The 12,051-nt window shown below is 41.9% G+C and overlaps 1 protein-coding gene across 4 annotated transcripts in view; it reads right to left on the reverse strand.

Annotated features, from left to right (window-relative positions):
- The window catches only part of SH3BP5 (SH3 domain binding protein 5), an 84,210-nt gene that overhangs the window by 33,794 nt on the left and 38,365 nt on the right, over positions 1-12,051 (reverse strand). For 3 of the 4 annotated variants that reach the window (XM_037383366.1, XM_037383367.1, XM_037383368.1), the window contains exon 3: positions 7,460-7,588. The exons of the other annotated variant lie outside the window; for it this stretch is intronic. In XM_037383366.1, coding sequence (XP_037239263.1) covers positions 7,460-7,588 — 129 coding nt within the window. The remainder of the gene's footprint in view (positions 1-7,459; positions 7,589-12,051) is intronic. 4 annotated transcript variants of the gene reach the window in all.

Raw genomic sequence — 12,051 nt, forward strand, 5'->3', positions numbered from 1 at the left:
GTCTAGAGCAGATCCACAGGGAACAGAAAGGGAAAAAGGACACATATACCTTCTTAGGCCACCAGGTATGACCTGCAGCCTCCATGCTTCATCCTTTCAGGCACCAACTTCTTGCACAGCTCACCTACATTTCATCTCCTTACCATTTCTTTACAGCACTGGGCTCCCAGATTACCCACACGGCAACTTCCATGTCTCCTTTCCCTTCAGAGCACCCTAGCTGTCTCTTCCCAGGCAAGGCCTGTGCTGCCTGCCTGCCTGCCTCCCATACCTGGCCTGCCCCAGCGCTAACAGAGGCCATCAAGTCAGCCTTCATCCCACAGACAAGTTTCTCAACGAACAACAGCTAAATCCCAGTTCAGGAAGGGAGCTGCTCCCCTGCCTCTGAGCGGCCTCTCCACCCCACCAGCCTAAGTAATCCAAAATCAAATCACAGCCTTTTTTGTGTGGTTGATTTACACACCTGGGGAGCAAGATGCCTCTTAAATTGTTCACCCCACCTTCCTAAACCAGAAATTGTTACCTCCTCTATCTTCTCACTACTGTGAGGCTCCCCAGGAGCCAGCAGGGCATCTTCAATGACAAGGGCAAGCTATCTGCATAGGCAGACCACAAATAACATAACCTACGCTGCCAGCCTAGACTGGTTATTGCAAATGGCTGGAGGAACAATGTCCATATAAAATACCTTCTGCTGGCTGCATGACCACAAACACGGGTGGAAATACTCTTGGGACCCTACGGTAGTTTCTGACCCCGCATCGACAGCTCTTCTTCTTGTTTAATCAAAGGAGCACTCCTTCTCTATGCACAAGATGAATAGCGAGACCAGAATTAACGGGCCATTAGCAGCAGTGCTGCACAGACAATTATTACTTACCAATGATAATGCAGCACCAAACTTTGGCCACAGAGAACAGTCAAGTGCTCTGGGTGTTCGTGTTTTTTCTTAAACAGTTGGAAGGATTTCTAGAAGCTTTGTCAAAATCCACTTCCAAGTTTCTGTATCCTTGCTTTGAAAGTGTGAATCTATCAGATAGCTTTTTGGTTTCTAAACAGTTAACCAGAAACACTACTTCAGCCAGGAAAGGTCAGTTGGTTGTTTCACTGTTAACTGTGCCAATAATTTTGCTTTTTACTAGCTGCACAGCAAATTGCCAAACAGGAATGCAGGTCTGTCACAGTTCTGCTGACATTTAATTTTTGCTTTTTAAGTTCCCTCTCCCTCACCCTTTTTTGCCAAGATAAGCTTACCAGATAATGCAAATCAGTCTTAACTCCTTGTTATACTAAACACAAGCATCAGGATTTCAGCTTGTAAAAGCAGAATCAAAAAGAAGATTTCTTATGACATGGCTACATTCACTATACCAATGGATAACACATCTAGTGCCTAGGAACCAGAGGGGAGGACCTGGATATCCACCACTGTTGGATCTGGACCCAGAGGCTGTCACCCACATTCAATGCTGCCCCTCCTGTCCACAGCAGTGCCAGCTGGTGCTGTGATCCGATTAGCTCTCACTCACTGAGCGAGTTTGGATGGGAAACTTGGGTGCTGCAGGAAGTGGCACTGGCAAGGCCACAGTTCCCAGTTCCTAATTTATTTTTAAGGGTGAGTGGCAGTTTTGAACCTTCAAGTTATATTCATTTCAAAAGCTTTTGTCTCTCCTGAGCTAAGAAAGTTACCATCTATAACCTTCCACACTTGCCACACTACTTTCAGACATCTCAAGCTGAACACCTAGAAACTAAGATGCAATGGCCACTTGGGAAAGTTTTGTTCTTTTATAGGTACTGCACTTCTGCAAAGAATGCTATCAGTCTGCTGAGGAAGACTCTTCCAACTAGACAAGTGTGCTCTTATCCGCTTACACCCTCCCACCTTCACCATCAAGTGGCTCAGTTCCTGTTCTGCAAGATTACAGGAGCTACTCTTCATCCAGATTCACTTTGTCGATAAGATTCATTGAACCACTTGCTGCAGGATTCACCTGACACCTTTCAAATGGCTAAACAACCTAGAATGAGATGTCTGAACTCCCTCTGCATTTAAGGAGGAGGAACATATTTCAGAAGGCTTTTCACATGCACCTTACCTCTCACCACTGACTACAGTCAGTGATTAAGGACCCAAATGACTATCTTAGACTAGACACTAAACACTTCAGTAGGTAAAGCTAATCAAGGCAAATCCTATATACCCACCTTGGCCTACTGGTATCCACCATTAACTTCTGACCCCACTGGTCAAATCAAAACAAAATTCACATTTGAGAGAGGAAATAATTTCCCAGTGGTATCTGGGTTCCCCTTTTGTGAAGACAGGCAGAATGGAGACTCAGAATCTGAGTATCTGAAAACTCACCCCTAAAAAATTCTTTACTCTGTCAGCTGATTTCTTCAAACAGATGTGGCAATCCAGTATAAAATATTACATGAGAGAAAAATCATTAGTGAGGTGAGAGGAAGAAGCTCTACTACATAAAAAGTTGCAGTGAATAGGACAGGTTAGCTGTCCCTGCTGAACACAATCTACTTGTCCATCAACTGCATTTCCTCTTAGGTATGCCTAGTCTTCATCAGTGAAGAACCATTGTACATACCGATAACATGTTTTCCCGAGCCTTTTGAGGTAAAAGGATGCTGCTCAAGAAAGCATGCCAACAACATGAGAAGAATTACTTGTAACACCAAACCAGGAAGAGTGACCCAAGAGAAAGCAGAATATGCATACCCCTCAACACACTGTTCTCTGAACACTTGCTACAGATGGGTCCCTTAGTGAGAGAGACATATAGATATGACCTAGCATAGAACTTTCATCTATTTTTGCCTGAAGCAAGTTTTCTGACACACTTCTGTAAAAGCTAAAAAGGGTGTGTGTGTGTGTATCACAAAGCAAAACCATGGCTCTCCAAAATAAGCTCAGGATTAAAGTGGAGCAAAGCACCTGCACATACTCCCAGTCTGAGCCAGTACTGGGGAACAAAATTAACTCCCCACTCGGGGGTGGGTGGGTGTAAAAAACACCAACAAAAACCAAACAAAAAACCATGCGGTAATAGGAACTAAAGCTTAATTAAAACCAAAACTCCCAAGGCTTTTTTTCAGGTTAAGGTCACTAAAAATGCATGGATTGTTTTATTTTGGGGGATGGGAACACATTTTTATCAGATTTTTTTCTTCCAGCAAAAGCAAAGCAGAAAGGCAAGTCCTCTGTTGAGTTTGTCCCTGGGTTCACAAGCGAGATGACACAGGGATAAGAGTTTTAATGGCACCTCCTCCCAAAGACCCCAAAGTGCTTTTACTTCCCTTAACGAACTCAGCTTCACAGCAGCTTGACAGCTCCAATTTACGTGGGAACTAAGAGAGACACAAAGTAATTTATCCATGTGGTGCAGCAGCAGAAAAGCAGCTCCTAACAGCCCATTGATTTATGTAGTAGACCACACTTGCTTTTGCACAGCATGCTGTCCCAGAGCATGGTGTCAGCAAGGAGGCAACATGCTTCTCAATCTCTAGCACCTGCTCAGACACTGTTGCAGACACTATTGCATAGGTTCTTCCCAGCCCTGAAAAATATGAAGTCAACAGTGGCTTAAGACACTTACCTCAGAGGCTCAAGACCTACACTGTTGTTTACACTATTGTTTCCTGGCAACTTCACCCTTCTTCCCCATTATGTTGACTAGTCAGCTAGGGAAGCAGATTACTAGAAAAAAAAAACCTCCAAAACACCACACACCAAACAGACATTTCCCATGATTGATTGATCTTTCCAACACTTAGAACCTGGACCACCTTCTGGATTATAGGAATTTAATATTGCTGCAACGTGGTCACTGCTTGTGTACATACAGAATCCTCTATTATAGGCCAAGGTTCTTCCATTGAACACGTGCATTATGGTGTAAGTTAAAGAACATGAAAAGACAATATGCCAAATGCAAAAGAAGTTCTTGTAGCAGAAACACATTAAAATTTGATTAACCAAATTTGGATCAAAATGCTCCAAAACAGTAAGATGGGCCCACAATCAACACAAAAGGCCCACTGGTATACCAAGTCAGGAATCACAACTAAGTTGTCTTGGCAGAAGTTGCATGAAATCTACAGGGGCAAGAATATTAGCCAGCTCTCACTTCAGTCTCGGTGCCAACAGGCAGCATCCTGACTCCTTATGCCACCACTTCAGAAGGCAAAGCATTCAAATCCTAATGCTGAGGGACCCTTGTTCTGTTAAAGCAAAGTTTAACCCTCAGATAGGCCAATCTGAACCTCTCTTGGCACACATTACACAAACAAGGTGCTACAGGACTTTTGCATGGGAGAAATAATTTAATTCAGTATCTTCTATCAACACTGATTGCACAAGATGGGGGTAAGGGTGAGTAGGCAAAACGCCTCAAGAACCTAAAGCTTCCTCATGGAAGTACTTGAGCTGGGGACCTGTTTTTTGCTGATCCTGCATCAGTGCCCTCCTACCTTGTTAATGGGTTTTATCTTAATAGAAGAAACAAGTATTTCCAGAAAAGAATCATGCTGGTGCCAAGTCAAAGCAAGCTTCTACAGCTTGCATCAGACAACTCAACTTACAACTGACATTTCAGATGCAAGTAACTCTGGACAACTACTGCATTTCTGTGAAACTAGATGTCATTAATTATGCAGTTCTTTGTTCCCAGAAGACTTCAATCTATAGGTCATATTTTTACTTCCCTTTACTGAGAGCAACAAATGAGAATTTACACTTCCTTTCTCTTACAAGTACAGTCATGCATTTTTCCCTTATTGTTTAATTAAAGCTGTTTCAACCACCAAGAACCTTGTGCCTATGTTTTCAGAGGCAGCCTAACAGCTCTAAAATAACTGGTAAGGCAGAAGTAAGACAATCTTCACAGGCTAGATGTTATTATAAATTTGAGTGGAAAAATATCAAGCTGTTCCCATGATTTCTCTACAATTTTACAAATCAAATAAGAAAAAAAGATGCAGACTGGCATCTAAACGTACTAATATTCTGGTACATTCCTCCAGTTTCTTATTTCCCTACCCATTCACCCCTTCTCCCCACTTGAATATAGCAAATTGCTCCCAGTTAAACAGAACTTCTCCAGACTAAATTTAGACTAGAAAAACTCTTTAGGCAGATGCTTTACTTGATGATTGGCACCAAGTCTTTCCAGTCTCCTGGTTTCCAGATAGATTCACTGTCCTTCAACACTAATATTCCTCTCGGCCCTCACATTTTCTATTTCAAGATTTGATTAGACAAAACCAAAGGGAAACAAGAGACCATCTTCCAGCTCTGTCTGCTAAGCAGATACAAAGAGAGAGAGTACTGTTCCATGACTGGCTCTATAACACAAAATGGGAAAAAAGTCACAGGAACAGTTAGAAGGGGAATCCCTGTTTTAAAGAAAAAAAAAAAAAAAACCACAAACGCTATCAAGGAATCAAAAGAAATTTAAGTGTGTAGCAAATTAGCAGATCTGAGATAAATAGCATTTAAACCTAGCCATTGACAGTGGATTGGGAAGAAAAATATGATTCTGTCTAACAAGCCCGATACCAGAGTAGCAATTCTACAAATCTAAGGACCTTCAGTGGTTTGGGTTTCTTAGTGGTCTTGCAAAGCACCTTTGAACGAGGATGACTGAATGGGTTTCAGGGATAGCAAAGACATCACAATTAAAAAAATCCATTTTCAGGACATAGTCTGCTGCTAACTTCAGGACAGAGGGTAAAGTTCACTGCTCTCAGTGCCTGGTATTAGTCAGGCATCTGACTTTTTTTGTACTGCAAAGTATGCATTTCTACCACTGACTCTTCCAAGTATAACTCTTGAAGTCCTATGCATACTATGCCTCACATAGCTATTTAAAGTAATAGAAATATAAGATCATACTAGAGGCAGGGTTTCAGAGATTATTTTTTTCAATTGCACACACTAACAAACAGAATATAAACATTTCCTCGATCTTATTTTGTTACTAACTGCCCCTCCCTCTCTAGCTCATCACTGGCTTATCTCCAGCACACACCATAGGCCCATGAACAGGGTTTGCTTTCAAAGCAGTTACAGATGAGTAGTAAATAATTGTGCCTACTGTTCTTTGAAACAGAGTTTACCTATTCGTCACACTGCTTCTAGTCTGAAGGACTAAGCCTAATAACGCCTACACATCATCCCCATGACCTGAGACAACAGCTCCAAAACAATGCCATGCAATTTAAAGGATCAACATGGTCACATACTATCTTGCACACCGTATCCTATCAACCCTATTCCTGCTTCATCAGCTTTTAGAGCCATGAAGCTTGTGTCTCCTTTTCCTATGGCTTTTTCTGAGGATGCATCCTCTTTTCTCCCCTTCTCTTATGCTGCAAGTTTACTTTCTGCCTTCTGGCACAAATCTACACTACTTTTCTCATCCCTCATCCTCCACCTATTTTTACAAACAAAATCCTACTGTAATTTTCATGTGTTACACACATGTTACCCCATCTTCACTCTACCCTTAAACACTCACATCATGGCTACGCAGCCAACAGATGTCATGCACAGAAGCAGCAGCTCTAGGCAACTCTTCCTCTACTCCTGCCTCTCCCTGCCTCAAAAGAAAACTGATGTAGCACCCAGGAAGTGCCTCCCCCTTGGAGAAAACCAAAAAGCCTCAGACACCTCAAACTCCATTACAGACACCAAGCAGAAGCACTAAGCCACCACACACTCCACTCTCAGCTACTTTTTCCTTAAAGTGAGAAGGTGCCTGACACCTCACAAGCTTTCTTGCTTTCCCTGTAGCCAGTAGGACCACACCCTTACTTCCACACCTCATCCTTCCCTGCCTCAGCCACACAGGTCTATCAATAATCAAGTAGTTGGGGCAAGGGAGGTCAGATCCTGATGACAGCACAGAAAGCAAAGCTCAGTTTCTCCCCAAACCAACACATTTTAGAGACACATTTAGCACATTCCTGCTTCAGCACAACCTAATCAGCACCAAACCCTGCAGGTCTGCCCAAGTCTGCCCCACTCCAGCCTCTTTCCAAGCATCTTACAGTTGCAACCATTTGGCTGCTGTACATTTTTGCTTTAAGAAGAAAAAGCAGATACACAAAGTCTACTTTGTATTTTCAAATAGTTACAACTACTGATAGGAAAGACCAGGGCTCTGAAAGGCCATTGATAATGAGAAGAGAACAGAACTAGTCTTTTGCTATTTATCATTTATGTCTGGTGTAGCTGTTCCTGGACTGAAGAACATGTGCAGCTGTGGCTGTGAAGAAACACATTTTTGCCATTGATTCACATGGCTGACATGCAGCTCAAGACATTGACCAGTGTTGGCTAAGTACGTATGCTTAAGATGTTATTAATAGCAGGAAAGCAACACAATCAGTATGTGCTCTCCAACTACCAGCACAAGCTTGTGAGACAGAAAGTTCTCACCTGCCTGGCCACCCTCCGCGCTTCCCAGTAAGGTTTAGAGTCTTCTACAGCTTTTCCAATCTTCTTTACCAGTTCATCCAGTTTTACCGTTGCTTCAACCAGCACAGAGCGGAACTTCTGGCGTGCATCCTTCCAAATGTTGCAGAAAGGAAAGAAAGGACAAAGACAGATTAGAGCTTTAAAAATTATTTCTGTTTGTTCCTACCTTCAGGTTGCTCTTTAGAGTCACACATGAGCCGACACATTCAAAACAGCTACTGGCATTTGGACTAAGTTGGAATTCTTCAGCAAGAGGTAGTAACAGGAACCCAGAACCACATCCAAAAGCTAGCATCCTGGAAATCAAATCTTTGTCTTTCAGAGACAGCTTTTATACAAAGCCTGCAATAGCCTGTGCTACATGTCACCTCTGACAGGGTTTCTAAGAGAGCAGTAACTTGTAAATTTCTCACACAGCGAGGAGGTGAACAGCAGTGTAACTAGTTCTGAGAGGGAGTTCAATGGCAGAGACAACACTAGAATGAGGCTAGCAGGCAGGCCAAATCCCCCCAGCAGGCTGTCAAATCAGCTGGAGTCAGCATCTCCTAAATCTTAGCATGTCACACCCCTAGTACTGTTCCCCCCAGAAACGCCATTTCACAATGCAAACAGGGATAGACAGGATCTGCTTTATGCAGGAAGAACTGGACACTTCCCACATGGTGTATTTTCAACTCGGCTCCTCTTTCCTTTTATAAACACACCCTACTTACTTCAATAGCTGCAAAAAGCTTCCAGGTCCTTGTGCCAAGACTTCCTGCCATAAAAGCACTTCTCTTCAGCTATGGTTTTTATCAATGCAAGGGATAAGGACACCTACTTTCCATTTGATTATTACTATTTACTACGTTTAAGTAAATTCCAGCTACTTCCAAACTGTCGGTGAGTTGTCCTCTTTACATGATTAGCTGAAGCAATTAAAATATTTTCTCTGCTCCACTGGAATTTCCACACCTTCAAGCAAAGTGATTCTGATTTTGATCTCAGTATCCAACACAGACTCTAAATCAATGGAATTATTGCAGAGAGATGAAAATTCAGGCTGGGACCTGGCCCAGGATTTAAGGAGAACGAAGACAAGGGCCATGTGCATTCTTGACAAGCCTTGTAATTCTAATTAGAGAGCAGCATTTATGAAGACTGCTGGAGTGACATGTTGATTATCAGGAAGCAGCTGGCTTGAAGAAGTGCTCTAATTCAGGAGGGTTTTCTCATTATTGTTAAGGATTTCTAGAATGCATCACTATTTATTCATTGGAAGAATTAAAATATATTGGAACCTACCACTATGCTCTCAGAAGTGGAAAAAAAGCTACAATAATAGATTAGTTCTCACAGAAAAAGCAACATACTTCAGTAAAAGCGTCTTTGCTTCCTTTTTAGTGTTATCTAAAACCTTAACCAGCATCAGCAATGTTTTGGTCCAATGCAAATAGCTTTAGATTCTTTAAGTACTCTGGTTTATTCTAAGGAAGCAGTCAAATGGGTAACAAGGTCAAAAATGGAGAATTAAATGCACATTAACCTATTATTTTATTAACTCAAATCCAGTCAATAATCTCCTTTCTTAGTGAAAGCCTGAAATGTATCATTCAAACAATATGTATCAAGTCAATGATCTTCTTAGTGAGAAGAGTTTATATATTTCCAGTTGAAGTACTGGATAACATATGATTCACTGCTCAAAATGAGTTTCACTAGTAAATGAAATAAGTTACACAAACAACTGCAAGCATGGTGACTATATTGAAAGAAAAACATTAAGTACTGAAGTATATTTAACAAACAAAAAAATAACTCCTACAACTACAGGACAAAATAAAAAATTCAATTCTAAATGAGTAAGTCTGAACATATGTTTTTCACTTCCTTTGTGAAAGCTATTATGAGCATACTAGTTATGGAAAGCAAATAGTTAAAGAAAAATATAAAGGTATATTAAGTAAAAAAAGCCGTATGCAGTGATTTACCAAAAAATTCAGTTCCCATGTTTGTAAGTTAAGCACTGAAACCACCACCACCAAGCCTCTGTTTAGAGACCTACTCCAAATGTATTCATGCAATAATGATGTACGCTTGTATCCAACAGGAAAAAGAGAACTAGTCTCCACCTAGAGTTTAAAATAAAAAACCCAAACACACAACCAAAAAACACCAAGGACCAAGCAGTGAAAATAACAGCAACTTCTTTACCCATTGATCTCCCACTAACTCAGACAAATTACTGAACTGTGACTAATCCTGTAACTAGCACCCGAGGCACAGGTCTCACAAATGCTTAAGCACATGTTTGTCCATGAGGACAGTCACGCTTCACACAGTAGCTAGTTACACAGAATAGGGAGCGCTTCAGCTGAAGAATATACTGGTGTGAACTTCAGTTTATCATTTTCCCCAAAAGATACCTGCTTTCTATTCTGAGGCTTTATTTGGGTCTGACCATCCCCATTTTTTCCAGTGACAACCAGGAACAAAACCGAAAACACCCCAGAACTTTATACCCATGTCATTATATACCCATCTATTACATGACTTATTTTAAATTACATTTATTCTTAGGCTCCTGACTGTCAGGAACACAAGCCTGCAGGCTCCATCACCTTCTGCGTGACAGAATAAGCAGATGCTTGTACTTGCTAGGGTCAGTCCCCCTACCAAAGGTTTCCACCCATGCCCTTCAGACACAGTAACAAGATGCTGAGGTCTCTGAGAAGGTGTAATGTGTAATGCCAAACCCATGCCCTCTCCTGTATATATCTGCACCATGTGTGCTCCTGCAGCAATCCGGTGCATTTATACCACCCAGTCTCCTCAATCCAAGCTAATTCAACTCTCGGTCTAGGTGACTGCAGCTCCTACCCAGGTGCTGTGGCAACATCTCCCATGAGCAGGGACACAGCTCCCTCCTGCAAACACGGAGACATACTCAGTGCATCAGCTCAATGTGTTGGCCCTACTATGCGCTGGCTGAGCATCTGTGAAAGTCATCACCCTTGGGACAGTGCAAAATTCCCCTGGCAAGTGCTCCCGGGGAAATTTAAATACAAAATACAGGTGCAGCAGCTGTTTTTACTCTTCATGTGTAACTGGGGAAGTCAGAAGCACCAAGGCAATTGCACCAGGAGCACTGGGCTTGGTGCACTGGCTACTTCCCTGATATGAAATGTGCATGTGTGGTTCACAGGAAGGATTGGCCTGTGGTCAAGGCAATTACTTGGGAATCAATTTTATTCCCTGCTCTATGTCCAGCTTCCTGTGTTACTGTTACTGAGACACTTCAACCCACATGTGAGATGGTTCAAAGCTATAAACCCTTCTAATGGTTTTTGCTGTAAGAAGGCTCACACCAGAAACTTAATAGGCTCAGGAACAGCACAACCGTGTAGTTCATCCATGGTCCCCAGCATGAGGGAAGCCTTACATCTGCGTTAGGAAGACAACCACACCACCTTCAACTTACTTATCAAATCCTCTGGTGTAATGTGCCTCCCTACAAGCGTTACTATTTAACTGCCAAACTCTTGCTTCATTCAGGCCTTCACCTAGCACACGAGGTTAACAGAGAAAGGAAAAGACAAGAATTCCTGCAACTTGCTACCATGAGCAAAACTGAGACAGTGCAGTATATGCCATGCAACTTCTCTAGCAATCCTCAATTCCTAGTTTCTGTATTTCAGTTCCTTGAAAGATGATGCTTTCCCAGCAGAAATTCTAGTTATTGATAAAAGCAAATATGCAGCCTTAGGTACAAACCCTGTGAACCACACTCACCATTTCTGGTTTTTTGTTTTGTTTTGTTTTAAAAAGTTTTTCTCATCACTGCACTGAATACATACACAAGACCAGATAAACTGTAACAGAAGCAATGCAACTGACAAAAGACATCTCACACACCCAGATATTTCAAAAGCACATTTTCCCCTGTATTCACTCAAACTTCTGAAATAATTTTTAAGAACACCTTGTTACTGGTTTTGCAGACAGAAAAGTGATATTGAAAGCTGACTGGTTAACATTTCCAACATTCTCTCCCTCCTGTTTGCTCAAACAAGACAATGATAAGCCTTTTCAAAGCTGTACAAAAGTTGCTTAAGGCACTTGCCCTCAATGCATGTCACAAGGTGCAAAAAAATAGTAGTCAAAACATTCTCCCTTAAGTTAGTCTTCATAACTAGACTCCCACTACCTAGGTGGTTTGTCAGACACATGCTCTAGCAGGCACGGTGCTTAGTGCACCACAGGAACAGCTGCAGTTTACTTTTCAACATCTTGTTCTAGGCTACAAGAGATCAACTTTCTTCCTGGAAGTCCTTGCCACTTTTCTCCCAAATGATAGCACACAAGCACAGTTCTAGGGAGCATGCCAGACTTCTACCCCATACATGCTTTTGCTGCAACAGTTCATTATTAAAAGCAGACTCTCTCCAGTAACTTGCTGTTGGGTAGCTATCTGCTAGTGCACCAAAAGAGGGACCACACTTAATGACAGGCCATCCATTTGCGCTTCAGAGATCCACCCTCAAATGTGGAAATAAACTAAAACACTATTTTAC

This window comes from Falco rusticolus, chromosome 4, assembly GCF_015220075.1.
Source record: "Falco rusticolus isolate bFalRus1 chromosome 4, bFalRus1.pri, whole genome shotgun sequence".
Classification (NCBI taxonomy): domain Eukaryota; kingdom Metazoa; phylum Chordata; class Aves; order Falconiformes; family Falconidae; genus Falco; species Falco rusticolus.